The 22685-nt window shown below is 41.9% G+C and overlaps 1 protein-coding gene across 1 annotated transcript; it reads right to left on the bottom strand.

Annotated features, from left to right (window-relative positions):
- Positions 1-21614: 21614 nt before the first annotated feature.
- Positions 21615-22103, bottom strand: LOC135908121 (uncharacterized). The gene has a single exon (XM_065439875.1). It carries the CDS (start codon positions 22101-22103, stop codon positions 21615-21617), a length of 489 nt encoding a protein of 162 aa, XP_065295947.1.
- Between the last annotated feature and the right edge of the window lie 582 nt (positions 22104-22685).

Genomic DNA, 22685 nt, shown 5'->3' with positions numbered 1-22685 from the left:
AATGCTGGTTGTGGCATCGCTCCAACTGATTCAAAGATTAGAAACAGAGAGGCCACCTGTTTCGCGGACATTTCTCTGAGGTGCAGCAAGACTGCCACTACATGGTGCAGTTGAAAGGGATGCAGCGGGAGCAGCCATTCTTTTGAGATTTTGAACACCCTAGAAAGAAAGAAACACGAAAAAATAGCTAATGGTTCTTCATGAATGAGTTCACTTCGGGAGTATCAACGTTAGTAGACTGATGTTCTCTTTCGCGGCTACAGGGAAGGCACTGTCTTCAGAGCGATCAGGCAGGCTCTGACAATTCAGAGTGATCCAGGCAGCTGCAAGCAACAGCTCGAAACTAAGCCTTTTCTACTGCTTTCTGCAGGATCCGGCGCCCGACCTGACTGCTGCACCACGCTTGCCATCGATAGCCGCACAGGTGACTGGTCCCTTCAACAACCTGCACACCCTTATGAAAATGGATTTAGAGTTCCTTTAGAACTCCTAATGAGTTCCTATGGAGTCAAAAGGGACTCTATAGGAACTCGCGATCTATAGAGTCGTCTGCATAGAATCTCTATAAGAAGTCTATAGAAACCTTTCTATAGAAACAAGTCATTTCACACACAATAGATGTTCTATAGAGGGTGTATTGACGTCCTATGTACTGAATTCTATAAAGTAATTTTTATAGAATGTCTTTAAAACTTCTAACGCGACCTGTCTATAGAATGGCTCTCCATTCGTTCTCTATAAATGTTCTATAGAGATTGTATTGATATCATATGTACTAAATTCTATAAAATAATGTCTATAGAAAGTTTTTAACACTTCTAATGCGGCTTGTCTATAGACTGACTCTCCATTCACGCTCTATAGGCAGTCTATAGAGGGTTTATTGTCATTATATGTACAATATTCTATAAAATAATGTCTATAGAAAGTTTTTAACACTTCTAATGCGACTTGTCTATAGACTGACTCTCCATTCACCCTCCATAAATGTTCTATAGAGGTCGTATTGACATTTTATGTACCAAATTCTATAGAAAAAAATTTATAGAACGTTTTCCGAAACGTTCTATAGAGGTCGTATTAACATCTTATATGCCAAATCCTACAGAAAAATTTTAATAGAACCTTTTCAGAACTTCTAATGCGGCCTGTCTATAGAATGGCTCTACATCCTCCATAAAAGTTCTATAGAGGTCGTGTTGACCTCTTATGTACCATATTCTATAGAAAAATTTATAAAACGTTTTCAGAACTTCTAATGCGGCCTGTCTCTAGACTGGCTCTCCATTCCCGTTCTAAAAGTGTGCCATCATGTGGCATACGTACTGAGTTCTGTAAAGGAACGTTTATAGGAAATTAAACAAGCTAAAGTGCGGCCTGTCTAAGAACGGCTCTATATTTTCACTCTATAAACAGTACCCAGTATCCAGTGCATCGCCGGATTATGGGTCCAGTGCCGCGCGCTGGATGCATGGGGCGCTGGGCAAGCGCGGCGTACTGGGAGGTGCTGGTTACTGGTGCGAAAAACAGCTCTAGCGCGTTAAATACGTGGTGCCTGGACACCGTATGTATTTTTTTTTTAATACAGAAAGCAACAGATAGCGTTTTAGTACAATATAAATCGAAAAAATGAACATGTAAAAACGGAAGTGCTCTGACCAGGATTCGATCGTCGTACCTGCAGATCCCCAGCCCGGCTCATTACCGCTACGCCACGTCAGCATAGGGACTTGGGTGGATAATTTAGCTTATCAAAATCGAGAAGCAGTTTTAGTTTCACAGAGAGAAGTCTTGCACAGACGTGGTAGATGCGCTATCGGCCAGCAACTAAAACTCACGCCTGTACCACAAAGAAAAATTTGCTCTCCATATTCAATAGTGTGCTCGGAAGTGCCATAACATCGACTGCGATTGGTATTTTAGCTTCGCAAAAAAGTCCTAAATAAACCACCGACCCGGGACGCTGCATGAATGGGCTGTTACTGCCGATTTCGATAGCCGTTTCTTGTTCTTCACGCGAGGGGTATGCAATGTTTTCATAGTTCAGTGATGCCTTTCAGTCTACACGTCTGTCTAGCCATATGTATTCGTCAGAGAAACGCAGGCTAGTGCTGGGAGCCTTCGGCGACAGCACATATACCTGCGTTTATGATGCGTCACATCGGCGCTCCTCACTTCTTGTGCTGGCACTGTAGACATGAAAAAATTGTTTATTTAAAAGCACCGATGCGAAATCTTAAATATAAAGTAATTTATCCTTTTTAGACTTCTTGATTCTTGAGGTTAGACGCGCCGATAGCGTGCAGACGGACTCGGCGGATACGCTATGCCTAAGCTTCGATGGGGACTGATCTCGGCGCGGGTAGCTGGCGAAAGCTAAAATGTGTGTATTTGAGCCTCAGAACTCTTTTTAGTACAATAGGGAAAGTGGAAGCGCACGAATCGCCTCAGCCTTGTTATCGGTGCGATAATATCAAGCAGCGGTAGGCTTCGAACTCGGGGTCCGTTCGAGCGCGTCTGAACGACTTCTGGATTTCATGTCCACTCCACAACACTGCGACAATGGCGATAACTCCCAGTCATACGTTACGTGCGAACTACTAAAAAAGCGGCGTCCTCCGTCTTTGCGTGGTTTCGTTAAAGAATTTAGCTGTCCGCCCTGTCACAAGGCAAAATGCAAAAAACGAAAGTGATTTTCAGTGTCACATGTGCAGGAATAAACAAGGCAGCTCACGCACCTTTATTCCATGCTGCGACACGAAATAGTTGTATGACCCTAAGATATAGCGTTATTTAGGACAAGAGACTAGTATCAAGCCATGAAATTGTATAAAGCATTTAATATTCAGCAGCGCTCGTCCTTGCGTGCTGGAGCCAGCGCGGCACAAACACAACCAGCGCCGTTTCCAATGCGAGCGTCTCTTCCAGTGTGACCCAGCTCTTATCCAGCGTTCTCACTGGTCTGGAGTGAGTCCCAGCGAGCGCCAGCGTACCCAGTGCGATCCAGTGCTTTAAAAAAAAGAAAGAAAAAGAAAAAAGAAAAACGCGCTGGTTTCACACTGGAAGGCACTGGAAGACGCTGGTTCTTGCAATCGGCATTTCAGAGGTTTTTTACTATCAAGTAAGAGCATCGTTAAAAAGACACTCATTGACCAAGGCAAACATCACACTAATCGAAATTAGGAAAACCAAAGAAATATAACGGAAGCGCGCATTGTGGTTTATATCGCATATGCAGGTAAATCACAAAGATGTATACCAAGAAACACTAAGCAAAACTGCGCCTTAGCAATCGCGTCATATCTATTTGCTGGCATGCAGTGACTGCAGCACTTGGGGCGGAAACAGATCGAACGCCGCCGCACATTTCTGGCACATACCACTCAAATGCGACAAATGCACGCTGCAGAAACGATTTTTTTTTTCAAGGAATCTTGAACAGTCACAGACCACATGAGCGCGATCCGCGCATGATAAGCGCATCGCCACGAAAGCAAGATAGGGAACACATAAGCGTAACCTGTACCTCACGGGTAAAATTAAACATCATCGTATATACGTTGCTGTGCGACGGACACAAGCGCACGGAAACATCACACACTGCACACGTGGACCTCCGAGGTTGTGTCGACAGTTTCTGGGCTACATTTAAACGACAGCAGGAAGTTACTTCAATGAGAAACGAAGTGAGGGCACAGGCACTGCAGGTAACGGCTGCGCATAAAGTCAGTTAGGGTTTTAAGGCCAGTGACCGAGGTTGAAATCGTTAAAATCACACCGCAGCGATAGCTTACACAGGGTAAATTGTCGAGATCTTGAAGGCCATGCTTTTTGCTGACTACATGTGGCATAAGCGATTCAAAAGCAAGAATACTGCATGTAATTTATTTCTGCCCTAAACTATAGCACACAATATGAGCATGTCAATGTTTCTTCTTGTCTAGCAACATATGTATGTAGTTCGGCTCAAAGGCCGGCTCAAAACGGCACAAAACCTGCTGTAGTGGGTATTATTGAAGGAATCACGGAGGCCACAGCAGCCGCACTATTATACAGACGGCGCTGGCGGCGCCGGTATTTTCGTATTCAACGCGACAGGTAGAATACGAAGCTACGGCGTGTTGTTATTGCTCCGTCTTCAACAGTTGTCGTGCGAGCTGCGTCGATGTGTTTGTTTGACCGTGTGTTATTAGGTTTGCTGTAATGAAATGAGACGTAGTTCGCGAGCACGAAAGTGCCAGAAGATGGCTTGAGTCTCGCTGTAAGCACGCCGTATGCGTGGCGCGCCAGCTAAATGTGGACCAACGATTTTCATGCCATGGAGTGCGTTCCCTTTGTCTCCGCTTGTGTTCGTGGAAAGTTTGGTGGACGGCGCAGAGAAGTAATGCGTATTATTAGCGCGCCTCAGCTCGTCCACTACCCAGTGGCTTGTTTGCTGCAAGTAACATCGCAGACGCATCACTGGAAACTTGGAGAGTGCCTTTCGACCTCGCCGTACTGTTGAAACGGTAAGCAATCGTGCTCGCCAACCACACGTGCGTTCATCCGTGTTGTGTGTGCTTCCCGTGTGTGTATAGAGTGCCTTGCGAACGTAGTAAGTGGAACACCCACGACAACAGTGAACCCTGTGCTGATACTTGCTACGCGCTGGTTGTAAGAATTGTGTACGCAACTCTATTGCCACAGTGCGGAATTGATAATCCTGATAAGCGTTTGCTTCCCCTGAGAAAAGTTTCGGAAATCGTGTTCGCCTTGTGCAGTTGTGCGTGAGGTCCCGCTTGTCTGCTAAAGTTGCATAGTAACGACCCGTCTACCTCTTCATCGATTCTTTCTTCAATGACTTTTCCTCACTTATAAATGCTTCGACGTTGTGCACAATCTCTGCTTACGAGGTTTTTGGCTAACGAACAGTTCTAAGTAAAAAATGTAAGCCAATCACAGCTTGCTACTAGTACAGCTTTATTTCCAAGGCAAGATGTGTTGACATAACTGACTTAACTAAGCATGACAGGGGAACGTTGCCTATACTAAGTAATGGAAAAAAAAAACATTAAGTTTAGATTGTAATCTGCTGCTGCGGTGCGTCCAAATTTGATGTAGAGGTCGGCATTGTCATGACATTCGATGATTTCAAGCATTTGCTCTCTTTCCACATTAGTGCAGACATTGTTTTCGTGACTCTTTTAGGTGCTGATTGCATGTTTTCACGATATCACAGCTTTATTGTGCCACTGCTATAAGCTAACATAGAATTGATTTTGTAGTGGCGAGGCCGTGACCCACAACATAAACTACAAGATCGAGGAGCCCCAAGAAATGCAGACCCTGTGGATATATGGCTGCAGCAGCACGGCGTGTGATCTGGATCGTCATGACAGGTGTGTATGAAATGTACGTGTTCCAAAAAGGGGGCTTGGTGTCATTCATGGTGAAGTTTGTCGACACATTACTTAATGCAGCATACTAAAGAGACTAAATATTTATGCAACCTTATTGAACTTGCTACCTATTAGTGTGCATAGCCATTATGCCCACATGATTGTGTTCTGTATAAAACTATACCCAACCATTCCTGATGTTTAGTATTTCTTTTGCGTAAGTTGCTTACCTGCAAGTTACATATATTTTTTGCTTTGTACATAGGGTATTTGTGACTTTTTATTGGGGTTTTATTCTTTGAAAACTATTTCCTATGCTGTACCCCTATTTGCATATTTTTTTTCTGTTTGTGCTAGAATGTCGTGCAGTTTTCTGTGCATGTAGGAATTCGAAGGGTAGTGGACTAAATATGTCACAGGTCTAAGCACGTAGTGTGCACATCTTTGTTTATCATTATCATCTTTACAGTTACTTCTCTGTTCCCATAGTAACAGCCACTGCAAAATACACATTTGGTGAGCTTTAATTTCTTGAAAATTAATATGAAGGTCAGTATTTACTAAGCTGCATTTACTTCTGTAGTACATAGGCACAGACTGATATGGATACCTTGTGACCTACACAGGATGCCTTTTTTGTTTGTTGCATTAAATATGGGGGCTCACCCACATCTCTTACTATATATGTGGTATGCCTCATCGATTTCACTTGTCAGTTTTTACGGTGGATGAAAACAGATGAACGATTGTAATCCAACATGAAGCCCCGTTGTGGAAATGTACGGCCAAGTTGGATGACCATACTGGTCTTTTAAATGAAATATGGTGATCTCTTATACACATGAGAAGATACCGGCCAGTTTGCCGTATGTACGCTTGACCACATGTGAAAGGGATACAGTGCACTCACTGCCTGTGACACACGACAAATTTGGTGGTATCTTTCACCGAGCAAGCCTCCCTTGCCTGCTTGCCTTTCTCAATTCTCTTGCACACTGCTGTGCATATGGCACCCTGACAAGAAAGGCTTGCTTAGGTACCACTAAATTTGTCTTGTCTGACAGGGGTAGTGTAGTCTATTCTTGTGATCATGTGTATATTTGGTCAAATGTACATGCAACAGATTGGCCGGTGCCTCAACACGTACCTAAGACAGCACCATAATTCACTCCCCGGATCAGTATGTTCGTCCCACTTGACCATGCACCGATGGGACTGGGGCTGCGCACCAGATTTAGACTGTTCAGCTGCGGCAACCAATTGACCAACAACATCGCTGAGAAATGCCACATAAAAAGACTGGGTCACAATCTGTTTACTGAATTGTCCGCAACCTTCGTAGTAACAAATTTGTTTGTTGCAACTAGTTTTAAGCACGTTATTTCTTGTTAAATTTTCTGCTTGACCTATAGAGCAGTTATGCAATCAGTTTTCAAAGTTACTTGATTAGTATAATTTTTGTTTTCTGTTTTTCACATGCCAGGTTGCAAGAAGGACCCTTTTTAATTAAAACTGAATTAACATTTCAATTGCAATTGGGCAGTCTTATCATTGCGTTTAGGATACATATCAGTGTACATACCCGTACTAGATTAGAAACTAATTGTTTCAATAACTCAAAAAGCACAAATATACTGTGTCCATTGTATCTGACAGTGACACCGCAACTGTGTTCCAAATACCACAAATTGGCAGTTATCCATCATAGTTTGCGAAAACAACTTAAAACATTATTGTTCCCCATACAATGCATACTTAGATGCCCAAGCTGCATGTGAGAAATTTATTATTCGCATATTAAGCATAGTACATACCAACTATGGCTAATAGCGGATGGAATATAATTTTGTCTACCGCTCAGCAATAGAAGCCAGTAGGTCATTCCCTTCTTTTCAAAAAAAAATTTTTCTATGCATAGTGTGACATCTGTATAGGACTCTTAGCTCATGGGTGTTCCTGCTTGCTTATGTTATAAATGGGAGTGTGTTGTCATTGCAAGATGAGATTAATGTGTGACTAGGCTGTTGTCGTTCGGAGATGCTTTTTGTCATCAGCAATGATATTCTACTGCCAGGCACATTGGCCCAGTGCTGATGTCACCGAATCTTGGGAAAGTAAAAATATTCTCAAAAGTGATTCTCAAAAGAACTGCCACTGTTTGGCAGAGTGGTGGGGAGGTGGGGCGTTCTGCCACCTTTCTGTTATAATTTTTTTCTGAAATACTGAAATGAAACTTAGCATAATGCTACAACTATATAGATATCTGTGGCATGTTTGTGCCTGCTAATACATTATGACTGAATGTTCATTACACCTTTTGAAAATTAATTTCAATTTTATTTTCCAGGCTCCACCGTCGCCGTTACTAGACGGACCAAATGAGGCCAAAAACTAGCCTTTCCTTGCTCCATTCCTGGGAAGTGAAATAGCAGGTGGTCATGTAAGAATGAACTTGCAACCATGTGGGCAGTAGCCAAAGCTCCCTACAGTTCATGCTGGTGGTGGAATGATAAGACAAACCGCAATATTTATTTCTTTACTTATTCACTTAATATTTATTTATTCATATCTCATGAATACTGTGCAGTTTTTTTAGCAAGGAGTCAGGTAAAATAAAGAAATATTGTTGCATCAAAGTAAACATTTGAAAAAGCATAATTCACGTAGCACGAATTCATGGAAACTAAATTTTGAAGAAACAGAGCAGTAAGGTTAACAAATCTTATATAACAAAAATGAGATAACATTTCTGTTGGACCTAATACCATAATTTAATCTGTCAAATTAGAGATACCATATGCTGCTCTAATATACAATCACTAATTTATGAGTAGATGCGCGAAACTCTCAAACGTAGCAACAATTTCATGCAATCTGTAAATTCATATATACAGTTTGTTGACTTTAGACATAGCAGATGGAGTCTGCAGAACTATGATATCTCTTTCTGGCACAGAGACGGGGATTAGTAAGCTTCGTGGTGTTATTTTTCTTAAACCTGCCAAATAGTTCTTCCTGCAACAGGTAGAATTCTCAAATGCCGCAAACTTAATTCAAATTAGTGCTGTGGTTGTCTCAAAAGTATTTCTGTATTTTGGATGTATTTGAGTAGGAAAATTTACAGAATTAACGAACTTGTGCTAGCTCTTTTTTTTATTTACAGTTGCAAACTAAGTCCTTTTCCTTCAAGTTTTGCTATTTTCAGCAAATTTTAATAAAAATTGATGGTGTTAATGTAAAAACTATAATTTAAACATTTCTAAATGTATCAAACCTCATCAAATTTGGTTGCATAGTTGCCGAGAAAAACGATTTTGCTGTTCATGTGCATTACATAGGAGCTCCTGAGCTAGATATCTTTTTTAGTCATTGCGTGTGTCGGTCTGGTTTGTATTTCTCACCCTAATTAGAATATTGGCTCTGATCTCAAAATTGTTTCCCTTAGAACGAAATACAAGCTTTTAAACTTTTTACGATATATGCTGTACTGCTCTATGATAACCCCTGTTTGCCACATTTTTGCAGGGCCTACCAGTGCTAATTTTACACATAAACATAGACTAAAATGCTGTGTGGTTTCGGTATATGGTGTACTTATCTGTGAAAGCCATTATTTGCCACATTTTTGCAGCGACTGCCAGTGTTATTTTTGCTCAGACTAAAATGCTGTGTCGTTTCGTCAGGCTGACACAACATTGCAGTGCACATTCATATCAGTCTATTTTCAGGCTTTAGTATCCAAACATTTAATGTGCACTGCTGGAACAGGCACTCCTTTTGCAGTTTTAATGGTATGGTTTCTTGTCCTAGTCAAGCCTGTTATTGCGAGGTGTCAACTGTAATCAAGTCTGCCACTGATTCTTTTACCTCATGTTTCGTGTGTTTGCACCACCAGCTTGACCTGAGAAGCATGTTGGCAGCTACAGTTTGTGTGTTGCAAGTTCTAGTCTGAAGTGTGTATGTCACATATATGAAGCATGTATCTAGTCTGAAGTGCAATAAACATTTCAAACTGAATACTTTGTGGTTGTAGCACCAATTATTTTGCCACTGCATATACTGTAGTCCTTATTGCCTACAGTAGAACTTTGGTAAATTGCAAGTACTTTACACACATCGGCCTAGCTTTTATAGGCATTTGCTTGTAGGGACTCGAAAGCAACTGCATAGAAATATTCTATAGAATTTTTGTCTTTAGCATCTCTAAAGCAACGCGATAGAAATATTCTATAGAAATTTGCCTTTAGCATCTCTAAAGCAACTCGATAGAAATATTCTATAGAAATTTGCCTTTAGCATCTCTAAAGAAACTCGATAGAAATATTCTATAGAAATTTATCTTTAGCATCTCTAAAGGAACTCGATAGAAATATTCTATAGAAATTTGTCTTTAGCATCTCTAAAGCAACTCGATAGAAATATTCTATAGAAATTTGTCTTTAGCATCTCTAAAGCAACTCGATAGAAATATTCTATAGAAATTTGCCTTTAGCATCTCTAAAGAAACTCGATAGAAATATTCTATAGAAATTTGTCTTTAGCATCTCTAAAGCAACTCGATAGAAATGTTCTATAGAAATGTGTCTTTAGAGTTCCTATAAGAATGCGGTGGCCAAATAACTTTTGAAACTCTATAGGAAAATTCTATAGGCAATCAAAATAAACACAATAGAGTTCTATAGAGAAAGTTCAAAAGACTTTCTAAAAAAACACATTAAAAATTTTTGTAAGGGCACTTCGCTACACGTGAACAACCTGATATGGAAGATCCAGTGACTTGGTGTGGCAGTGGCATATCATGCGCATATCAAGACTTCAGCCCTTTCTGCGCAACTGGCTACCGCTTAAAAGGACGTGCCCGACCTTCATCGGCCACAATTCAGAGCGATCCAGGCAGCTGCAAGCAACAGCTCGAAACTAAGTCTTTTCTACTGCTTTCTGCAGGTGCGTTCTACAGCTGTTTTTTCTGCTTGATATTATTCTTAGGCTCCTGGATCGCTCTGTTTCTGCTGTTTTTTGTTAAATATGGGTGATAATCCTTTAAAAAGCCTTGGACAGACGCTTGCTGACAAACCACCGTCGACTTTAAAAGAACTGGCTAAGGCTCTAGTTCATGTTACTTTGCGCCTTGAACAGATCCCTACAATCATCAGAGCAGACATCAAAAGTATAGCTGATGATACAAGAAGTCATCTACCGATATGAAAGGACTCAAAGATTCCATGACCCACATGAACAGCATATCTGAGCAACTCAGAGCAGATGTGAAAGGTGTGTGCAGCGAACTCGCTGAGGTAAAGGATAAGCAGTCCGACCACAGTCGAAATATAAAGGAATTAAACAGTCAAGTAAAGAGCATGAGGAAGAAAATGATAGAGCTAAAACGATATAGCCGTCGGAACAACTTAGAAATCAAAAACGTCCTTGCATCTTCTGAAGAATCTTTACCCGATATGATGCTGAAGCTAGCCACATGCCTGAAGGAGGAGCTTCAACTGGAAGACATTGATGTGGTTCATCGGGTTTCGACAAAAGACAAAGGACGACCAAACATTGTCGTTAAGTTTGCTTCCAGGAACGTTCGTGACCGTCTACTGCAGAGTGCTAAACGTAACAGGTTAACGACATCGTCACTTGGTCTTGAAAAGAACGAACCTATGTACATCAATGAGCAACTTTGTCCAGAGTACAAGATCTTGCTCAGCAAAGCCATACAAACGAAGTGGGATGAAAACTGGAAGTTCGCTTGGGTGTCACAATCTAAGATCCTAATGAGGAAGCTTGAAAATTCCACTGTGCTGCACATAAGAACTGAAGAAGACCTAGCCAACGTTGTCTAGTGTTCATATCTCTAACTAGCTACTGCTCGTCGTCCTTATGGCATATTCAATGACCGAAGTTAATGCCGAATTTCATGCAAAGCCATGCATGTCTATACTTCACTGCAACATCAGAAGCCTGAATAGAAACAAAGATTTATTGTGCGCATTGTTGGCGCAGCATCAGTTTTCGTACATCATTGCGCTTTCCGAAAAATCGCTGAGAAACAGCGAACACATTCCGATTTTCGGTTATCGTTTTCTATCTAACCCAAGACAGACTTCATCACGTGGCGGAGGTGTTGCTTTATATGTTAGACAAGAACTAACCCTCATCGAAATGCCTCAATTGCTTATAAGTAATGATAACATTGAATCACTTTTTATCGCAATACCTACAGGCATGGTCATCCCACCCAGTTCAATTTTACAACAGTTTTACAGAGTTCTGGAAACCATTCTTTCCGGTTTGACCGAGAGAAACTTTAACTCTGTAGTGGTAACCTGGGACTTCAACATAGGCACTTACGGAGACCTAAATGCCGATTATTATTTGTTATTACAATCACACAATTGCAAGAACACAATCTCCGAACCCACAAGAATTACAGCAACCTCAGCCACAGTCATCGACCATATTCTATGCAATCATAATAATATTCTCGCAGGTGTATAGAATACGAGTATAACAGATCACACTTCTGTCTTCGCATTGATACCTAATGATGGAAGCATTACTAGGAATGAACTAAATCCATGCACAGGTCAAATAAATTACTCGCTGCTTCGTTATAAAATTAAGAAGATAAATTTCTCTGACGTACTCACTGCAGACAACAATACCGAATGTGACAAGCTACTGAAAACCCTCTCCCGTGTCATGTCTGAATGCAAAACAACCAATCATCACAGGTACGAGCAGCCGTTATGTCCATGGACGAATAAAACTATATTAAGCGCCATTAAGGAAAGAGACACTTGGTATCAGAAGTGGAAACAGCAAAGACACAATATGTACTATTCACAGCAGTTTCGTAGCTCCCGCAATTTTGTCGTTGCAATCATTAGTAACAGGAAAAAAGAGTTTAACGCACAACTGATCCGTAAGGCTCAGGGTAATTCTAGAAAGATGTGGGACATTATTAACAATGTAATTAGTGCACCTGTGAAAAGGCACATTGCTCCTGGCCATATTGACACCGAAAAGGTTGATGAGTTTAATACATACTTTACTAACGTTGGGCCAGTTCTAGCTGACTGTATAACCCACCAGACATGTGATGTTAATTACCCGTTAGTATGCAGCACATTTTGCCTTAAACCAATAGAAGATACTCTAGTACAAAATGTATTAACCGATATGAATGCTAACAAGGCGGCTGGCCACAATGGCAATACTGTCAAAGTTTTAAAAGATAACGTTGACCTCAGCTGCCCTGTTCTTACAACCATATTCAATCTTAATATCGCACACGGTACATACCCTGAAACTCTAAAGATTGCTAAAGTATCTCCTATATATAAATGCGGTGATAATAATGACCCTGGAAGTCATCGACCAATTTCTGTTTTGACTGTTATTAATACCGTGTTTGAGAAGGTTATTTCTATTCAATTGAAAGAGTACCTGAGCACATACAACATTTTAAATGAATCTCAGCATGGCTTCAGAACCGGTCGCTCTACGTCCTCAGAAGTACTAAAGTTGTCGCAGCATATAAAGGAAGCACTCCATAATAATGTATTAGCCTTAGTAATATTTCTAGCCCTCAAGAAGGCTTTCGATACAGTTATTCATTCCATACTATTAAAGAAATTTGAATACTACCGTTTCAGTGCCAGTACTTTCAACTTATTTTCTAGCTACTTAACCACCCGACAGCAGTTTGTTAAAATTACTAACTTTACGTCTTCGTATTCTTCTGTTAAAGCTGGTGTGCCACAGGGGTCTGTCCTAGGACCAATTTTATTTTCTTTGTATGTCAACGATTTTCCTTCAACTCTCACATCTGCCAAAGCTGTCATGTACGCGGACGATACCGCACTAGTGTTTACAGGCAAAGCACTTCACGAAGTAATACAGATTGCTAACAAAGAACTAATCTGTGTTTCATCGTGGTTTGGAGCAAATAAACTTACACTCAATATAGCTAAAACTCACCACATGATTTTTCATTCTAGGCATAGTCATGTTAACAGTGCACCTCTGCAAATATGTCTCGATAATAGCACTCTGGAGCAGGTGAACACAATTAAACATCTGGGCGTGACACTAGACAGTAGGTTAAACTGGAAGCCACACATTGATAATGTATGTTCGAAGCTAGTGTCAGCGTGTTATGGGCTCTTAAAGGCGAGGGCATGCTTCGATATTTCGGTACTGAAAATAATCTACTTTTCTCTCTTTAATTTTCATATGGCATACTGTTGCGAATCATGGTCGTCCACATTTAAAACATATTTGGGTCCAATTTTGCGCTTACGAAAGAGAGCGGTGCGGATAATTACGTTTTCTTGTCCATTGGAATCCAGCAGTCATTTATTTTGCAGGTTTAAAATACTTCCCTTTACCCTATCCTCCGAAATGAAAGTTGCTATTTTAGTGAATAACATAATATGTCGCAATCACTCATTGTCGTTTAGTATATTTTTGATTCCTACACGAAATACTAGATACGCTACTAACATAAAGTTCAATTTACCAGTTACCCGAATCCCATACGGTCAAAGACTAATTCATTATCGTGGTACAAAAATATGGAACGGCTTACCAATAAAAGTGAAGAGTGCCAGCAACTTCTTGTTTTCCATAAAAAGATTATATCTCTCAAATATTAGTTAAGAATGTTGCTCTGTCGTTGTGGTGATATTTTTCAGTGATGCTATTCTATTTGTGCACTTATGTTTGTTTTTTCCCCTCTTGTTTCTCATCCTGTACAATTATGTATAATAAATACGCATTTGTTCATCACTGTCCTGATCACCGTAGCACATATGCATGTATACCACATGGGCCCACACTAGCCTTGGCTATAGGCCCAACAGTTGTTTGCTTATGTTGATGTACAAATTTATGATGAAATAAATAATGTTTAATGTCTAATGTCTAACCGAGGTGCCATTAAACTACTTATAAAGATAAGAATACGTGCGACTACATCACACATAGCCAGCCTTTCATCAAACAATACATGCAACATTCCTGACTAATGGGCGGCCATTGTGGCTTCCAGTAAAATTATAGAAGCCACACGCATCTGCATTTCTCAAATGCTGCCTGTGAATGCATAAAACTTCACGCCTGCGCTCCTTTTGTCCATACCAGAAATGTTCAGCGCACGTTCCATGAGTGCCTTGCACATCGTGCACGTGAATGTGCAGTGAACTGCACATAAAATTTCGGCCCTTGTGCCTTGCTTGTGACTTTCGGAATGCCTACTCACAGCTGTCAGGTCTAGTGATGTACCAGAGCTGTGTTCTGCGTGCCTTGAGGCGCTATTAAGATGAAGGTGCTCTCAAGCTCCTTAAATTCTTCGGAAGGTAGCGCTCCTGAGCGAGCTGTCTTCTCCCAATATTGGGAGAGGGAAGGGCGAGAGGAGGCTAGGCGAAAGGATAAAAAATGTTTTTACCGCGATTTACTGCAGCAGCAGGAAGGTTGAGTGTGTTGCCCCCACCGCGTCATTACTCCCACATGCCCTTGGATATATTTTGTGGAGTCTCCCGCTAGCTTTTTATCATTAAGCACATAGGTTCACGCAAACGGAAGCGCATGCGCGTAGACCTTCGTTCACTGGCACACACATGCTGACACATTTCGCTAGCTCTAGGAAAGGACCAGATGCTCGTCGAGCGTATTTGGCGACCAGCTGCGAAAGCTTGAAAAGAGCGACAGAATAAGGCACTGCGACGCAGGTGACCTCAGTTGGTTGCGTTTGTCCTGTGAGCAGCGGAACGTAAGACAAAGCCGGAAGCCACGCCGAATACTCAACGTAAGGAAACCACCTTTTATTACTGTTCTCGTCGTGTTTTAGCGCGCTTTATGATCAGCATGAAATCTCGACAGCTACACTGGCCATAGGAGCCACAAGTATATGAGAAGTATCATCATCTCGGCTTGGCTGTATGCTCATTCGGCAGCCTGCAGCGGGTAAGACAAAAGTTTGACAACAGTTCGGAAAAAGTTCGCAGACATGCTGAACTTGGCTTTGTCTAATTAGCGGCCGCTTAGTCGAAGATGACCGTAACCACAATATTCAATTTTCCGAAATCAACCAATACTGTCCTGTGTAAAAACCCGTTTTCCCATATGTCCAATTATCTTATTGAATATGGGAGTTGTGGAAGAAATAGTTTGTTAAGTAGGGTAGGATCTGCGTAAACGCGCGTGTCACAGCTGATCGTGTTTCTGCATGTATTTCTTCTCCATGGTGGAATGCCTGTCTAGCGCGGATGTCCCAAAAAGAAGTGAAAGTCAGTGTAAACTTCTGCTAATGGAAAGCGTGTTTTTTACCTTGCTTGCTTATAGCAAGTGGCACAATCCAGATTGTTCGCCGCTCTAAGGCTTTAGCCAGTTGGCGTAGGGCTTTTACCTAGTTAATGAAGAGACAGACTTGTTAACACAGGGGGCTGCACTGGTATGAGGTATATAAATAAATCGAGAAACTTCCTCAAATACTTCAGCGGTGTACACCGAGTCTTATACTAGTTGGAGCAAGGCCCGTTTTACGCATTCTCAAAAGTGCATGTGGACAAGCTTCAGCCAAGAATAGGAGGTATTGGTCGATGCACGACCAAATTTTAACGCGACAGCATTAAGGGCTCCATGTCGCAGAAAATCCTGGGTCCCGCCTCTAGCGTCGACCGTCTATTCGGCAAAAATCATTCCGAACCACGCATGCACAACTACTATTCTATCACCAAAGTTGCTCATATGTTGTCTTTCATTTTTTACAAATTATTCCTCCGAATTTTGAGAATAACGGCGCATACGCAAATGTCATGAGTGAGGGAAACAACTTTATTCGGTCCACAATACGCGCGAGTAAACTCAATGTCACCTGGCTAGGCCCACTCGGGGACCGTCAGGTCAAACCTGACAGCCCTCTCACGGGCCCTCTGGACTGCCGGGATTGGAGAAGTCCGGTCCTAGGCCTTAATAATCTTCATTTCCTCTTGGGTGAAAGGGGGACCGCCAGAGGCGCAGCCCCGCAGGATATGCTCGAAGTGTTTGAGTCTTTTCATCTAAACGCACTAGGGATAAACCATGGTTTAACGCTCATCTGCGTACTCTACTGCGACGTCTAAGTCGAATGTACAGGAAATGCAAAAAAAAATTCTTTGAAAACAAGTGTGAGCTAAAAAGACTGAAACCGAATTTTCAAAGGCTAACTAAAGTAGCTAAGAATTCTTACTTCTCGAGTCTTGGTAAGAAGTTCGCAGAGGACTAGAAATAGTTTTTGAAATACGTTCGTCTCAATGTTAAGAAAATCCATCTATTTCTCCTCTAAAATATTCTCACACAATTGTTGACGACGATGCGTCTAAGGCAACTATCTTTAGGAATGATTTCTGTCCGTCTTTCGTCAAAGTTGTTCGCGCGTTGTTAACACGGTTTCTTCAACTAAAGCATAAGTGTTGCCTGAGGTCACTTTTAGTGTGCCTGGTATTCGAAAATTCTTAGAAAGTGTCAAACCAGCTAAAGCGTCTGGCCAAGATGATATTCCTGCAGCCATAATAAGGAACTGTTCGGCAACGTTATCTTTGTACTTTCACTGTTTATTTCGGAAGTGCTTAGTTGAGAAAGCCCTACCTCGTGATTGGAAATTAGCACGTGTAGCACCTGTTCTTAAGAATGGATTGAGAACTACAAGCCGGTGTCTTTAACTAGTATAACATGTAAAATATTTTAATATGTCCTTTATAGTTCTATAATGAGGCATTTGGTTAAACATAAACGTCTGCATCCTAGACAACACGGATTTCGGCAAGGTTTTCCTTGCTTAACGCAGCTTGTTGACTTCACGCATGATTTGGCTCTAGCAATAGATAAGCATAAAGTAGTTGACTGTATTTTCTTGGACTTCAAAAAAGCATTCGATGTTATTCCTGATGACCTTCTTGTTAGTAAATTACGGGGCTATAAACTGAATGAATCCTTTATTCCATGGATAGCCTTGGGCTCAGTTCTGGGCCCTCATTTGTTTCTGTTGCATATAAATGATATTACTATTGGCCTCAAATCTTCGTTCAGAATATTCGAAGATGACTGTTTGGTTTACAGGACTATAGAGAAGGAACGTGATTCCTAATACCTGCATCATGATTTGAATGTAATAGCATCCTGGCGTGCCCATGAAAAAATGTCGTTGAATGTTAATAAGTCTGAAACGTTCGTAACAGTTGAATCACAGGGAATACACACACACACACACACACACACACACACACACACACACACACACACACACATATATATATATATATATATATATATATATATATGTATATATATATATATATATATATATATATATATATATATATATAATATGAGTTTATTTAACGAGTGATATGAGGTGGCCTAGGCACGTTCACCGAATGAAAGTTAATGCTGCACGTGTTTTGGGCTGTTTAAGACAAAATTTCAGCGAACTTCCATCTAACTTGAAAGAACAACTGTATTTCACTCATGTGCGCTTATTGTTAGAGTATGCATGCGCTTGCTGTGATCCGTATACCAAAGAGCTGGCCGATACGCTTGAAAAGATACAAGCTATGGCAGTGCGATTCGTTTTAGGTAATTGGGATCGACAACTTAGTATCGTAGATCGTAGATGACACCTCAGGTTGAATTTTTTTTCATAATACCTACCATTACAAAATTGAAATCTATAAGGAGAAGTACTACTAAGCGCCGTCGTACATATCCCAAAGAAGTCACCACAGTCGTAAAGTAAATGAATTTTTCTTGAAAGGTGACGTCTCGCGCTAATCATTTTTGTTAGATCTATACGTGCGTGGAATGCTCTTCCGCCTATGATTGTATCCATTGTTTCTAATGAAGATTTTTACCGCGCTTTGTGTAATTAGTTTCTTTGTTATTGGTCTCAAATATGATGCTTATTTTTATGTATCCCCCTGCTGTAATGCCTGCAAAGGCGAACCAGGTATGAAATGAATAAATAAAAATAAATAAATAAATAAAACTACCACACAGGGGGCAGTCCGGGCTTGGGAACCGTTCAGGGTTCATTGTGTGCAGTGCCACGGGGCTCGAGTGAGTGCTTGTTTGCAGAAGTTTGAGAGTGACTGCCGGGGCCCTGCACAGCGAGAAATGCGGCAAAGGCAGTAGTCTTCTTGAGAGATAATTATGCTTGCAGATCTTGTTCTACGAGCAGAGAGGCTCGGGTCGCCAAGGGGAGGACGCGTTACGCGGCGCATGGTCAGTCAAACCCCGTGCAGCCAAGTACGCCTCCAGGCGCGCAGGGAACCAGGAAAATGAGTGATCTTTGAGGTATTTAGCTTTTTGGATGATACGTAGGGCCTGGGGAGCCACCATTCCCATATGAAAGGCCCTGATAGCGGCCTTGGAGTTGGAATAAATTGTGTCATGTACGCCGTCCGTCAATGCAAAAGCAACTGCAACCTGCTCTGCAACGCTGAAACTAGAACTGCGGATGGTAGCGCAGCTGAAAGTTTTGTAATCCCAGCCGATGACCACTGAGGAGAAGGCTTCTACTTGAGCGCACGAAGCCGCGTCTACGAAGCATGTTCAATCCTTGTCCAAGCGGGCACTGGCGAGCAGAGCTTTGCCCATGGCTTGTCTTAGTCCTTTGTTGTAGGTCAGATGCATATTGTGTGGCATCCGGTGTATGGAAATCTTGGATCTTACGTTGGTAGGCAGCTTCACAGCGTCGGGACCGAATGGTGTTGCGTCCCAGCATGCCAAGTATGGCTCGGGCCGCTGGGGTGCCAGAGAGTCTGACAAACGGGAAAAACTCTTGGGCTTCAACAATTTCTTCGAATGTGTTGTGGATTCCCAACTTGAGGAGCTCTGTGTGCGTTCAGACGCGAAGGCCGAGGGCAAGCTTGAAGACTCTTGTGATTAGGCCGTTGATCTTGTTGCGCTCCGACACGAGCCAGTTGTGCATAGCCACCCAATAAGCGAGGTGGCATAGCATGAATGCGTGAATAATCCGGATCAGATTGTCCTCCCTGATTCCGCGGTGTCTGTTGACGATTCTTCGGATCAGACTGAGGGCGCTTTCGGTCTTGGAACAAATGCGTTTGAGGGCGACTCCATTGGTTGAGGTTGGTTGAGGTTTTATTATTAATAGACAAGATACAGTACACGGCAATAATATACAGGAGGAGTTCCCGGGGTCAAAGACTGTAATGGGACCTCCTGTACAGTGTATAAGTAAAAATATAAACAACAACAGTTGCAACAAATAGCGTAAAATATTCAAAAGATAACAGACAAATCAGCTGCAGTCATGCTAGTAAAAATATAATAATTATTATTACACTCGACTAATTACAGAACTATAACACCATTATGGAAGTAAATGGATAATGAGACTTAACCAATTGAACTATAATTTGTGTTGCATAACCAAATATACATTTGGAGGGGGAAAATACTTATCTAAGTGGTTGCAGATGATAAAATGTGGTCTTTTAGTTGTCGTTTAAATTGAATTGATTTACATGACCTAATAGTAGGAGGTAGTGTGTTCCAGAAGGAAACGGACGAAAGGTGGACACCCTGCTTACCATAATTTGTGCGTACCATGGGGAGAATAATGTTATTGTTAAGTGCAAATCGCGTAGGATTAGTATTTGTTAGACAAGATTGAGGTATCAGAGTGTTGCGGTAAGCGTTATCTATTTGTCGATATAAAAACGTACCAAGACTAAAGTTCATAAGCTCGTACACAGTAAGAATATTATAGTTATGTAATAACTATTTGGAATTGAAATGGTTAGGACTAAATGTGATTATTCTAACAGCCTGGTTTTGTAGTACTTGGGATGATTGTAAGTGGGTACGATACGCATTGCCCCAGTATGCAATGCAATATTTTATATGTGAATGGATAAATGAGTAGTATAAAGAGAGTAGTGTTTCCTGGTTAAACACATACCGAGCTTTTAAATGTGTTCTTATTCCATATGTTGCCCTCCGCCTAACGTTGGCTATGTTTTGATGAAATTTGAGGTTAGAATCAAGTTCTACACCCTAGTAGTTACAGGAAGTACTACGCGGGATAAGATTATTACCAAGGTAGAGCGAAGGAATGAATGTGGATGAGCGTTGGTGGGATGTGAATAAAAGAAATTTAGTTTTAGACGAGCTTATATTGAGCTGGGTAATATTGAACCAATAACACGTTGCATTAACACGTTGTTTTTGTTGGTATTAAGTTTAGAAACTAGGTTCGCTACACAAATGTCAGAGTTAAAGATAATTGTGTCGTCGGCATAAAGAATGCAGTTAGAAGAAAGCAGGCAATTAGGCAGGTAGTTAACATACATTAAAAACAAGGGTGGGCCAAGTATGGATCCCTGAGGTACACCCATGTTTGTTGTCATTGATTTAGGAAGAACACCATTAATTCTAACTCTGTGTTCTATCGTTTAAGTAATATTGTAACAAAGTTAATGCAGGACCTGTTATTCCGATAGATTCCCGTTTAAAGGATAAAATGTGATGGTTAATTTTATCAAAGGCTTTAGTTAGATCCACGAACACTGATCCGGCATACATGCACTTATTGATTGCCATCTTTATTTGTTCAATTAGGGCGATAAGAGCAAGTTCGGTTGTATAGTCCTTGCGGAAGCCGAATTGGAGTGGTGAAAGAATACAAAATTTATGTAGGTAATTAGTTAGGCGCTTTTCTACCAGCCGTTGAATAACTTTGCTTAAGAAGGGTAGAATGCAAATGGGCCTATAATTAGTAATCAAGGCATGGTCATCCTTTTTAAATACAGGAGTAATTCCACCTTGTTTTGCTCTTGTGGGAAGGTTCCAGTCTTTAATAATGGGTTAATAATACTTGCGAGAACATCTGAGATTAAGTGGGCAATTAGTGGGAATGTCACCCGCTTAATATGATTTGAATGCATATTATCAAGACCTGCACTTGGTCCCGTTAGAATCGATAATCGTTCCTAGGACCCTTATAGTGTCCACCCGCGGAACTGGGGATCCGTTACCGGTGAATAACGTAATGTGGCTCTCCGTTGCTGGCTTCCAGGATCGGTGAGAAATGGCTCTGGGCCTCTTCTTGTATAGCAAAAGCTCGGATTTAGCGTGCGATCACCGTAGACTGGTGGGGACTAGATAACGCTCCATCACATCGATGGACTCTTGCAAAGCACCCTCGACATGACCCTCACTTCCGTTGGTCCATCAGATGGTTGTGTCGTCCGCGTAGATCGTGTGGTTAATGTTCGTAATCTTGTTCAAGACCCTCGACAGGTTGGCCATGGAGATGTTGAACAGCGTCGGGCAGATCACCGCCCCCTGAGGTGTTCTCTTTGGTCCAAGCTGAATGTCGTGGGTCACAAACTCGTCAATTTTAAGTCTAGCGGACCGCGAGGAATGAAAAAAGCGTACGAAATGGTGCGCCCGCTTGTACGCCCGCAAGAGCCTGACAGAGTAAAACTCTGTCGGGCTCTTGAGAATAAAGGTGTGCGATATGTTGTGAAAAGCCTTTTGCAAATCCAAGCCGAGAATTGCCTTAGTGTCGGCGGAGGAGGAGTGAATGATATGGTGCTTGATCAGCTTCATGGCGTCCTGAGTAGAGAGCCCCGACCGAAAATCAATCATGTTGGGAATATAGCATTCGTTAGACTCGAGGTGGTCAGTGAGGTGGTTAAGCATGGCGTGCTCGGCCATCTTTCCGACCCACAACGTCAGGAAGATGGGCTTTAGATTGTCGATGCTCGGCACCCCACTTTACTTGGTTATGAGCACTGCGTAGGCTGCTTTCCAGCTCTAGGGAATGAGGCCGCTCCACCAGATTTCGTTCATCTTCTACCTAAGAAACTCAATTGAGACGTCGTCGAGATGTTTGAGCATCTTGTTGGTGACCTCGTCGGGCCCAGGAGCTGATCTGCCGTTGAGGGATGCAAGAACCCGCTTGGGCTCAGCCACGGTAAAATTCTCGTCCATCGATGGCACGTCGCGCCCTTCGTAGTCGGGAAACTGGGGGGGGGGGGGTGCACCGGATCGTCCGCGACCGCCAGGTACTTGTCTATGAGGTGCTTCATGACCGCTTCTTCTGCAATCTAGTCGGTGGCCAAGTGGACAGCTTTCGCCAAATCTCTCTTCTGATTCCCCCATAAATCCCCCGTGACGACTAGAAGTTGACAGCCGGCAAAATGCACGGTCTTCTTGAGAATGTCACCAGCCCTGTCTCTATGAACGCATAGGGTGCTCGACAAGTAGTTCGGCCATTACGTGCTCGACCTCATTGTC

This window comes from Dermacentor albipictus, chromosome 5 (assembly GCF_038994185.2).
Source record: "Dermacentor albipictus isolate Rhodes 1998 colony chromosome 5, USDA_Dalb.pri_finalv2, whole genome shotgun sequence".
NCBI lineage: Eukaryota > Metazoa > Arthropoda > Arachnida > Ixodida > Ixodidae > Dermacentor > Dermacentor albipictus.
The sequence above is the reverse complement of the archived record's forward strand: the minus strand, read 5'-3'. Positions and strand labels throughout refer to the sequence as shown.

Coding starts and splice junctions, on each gene's coding strand:
- LOC135908121 (XM_065439875.1), bottom strand. CDS start 22,103: ATGGCCGAGCACGCCATGCTTAACCACCTCACTGACCACCTCGAGTCT.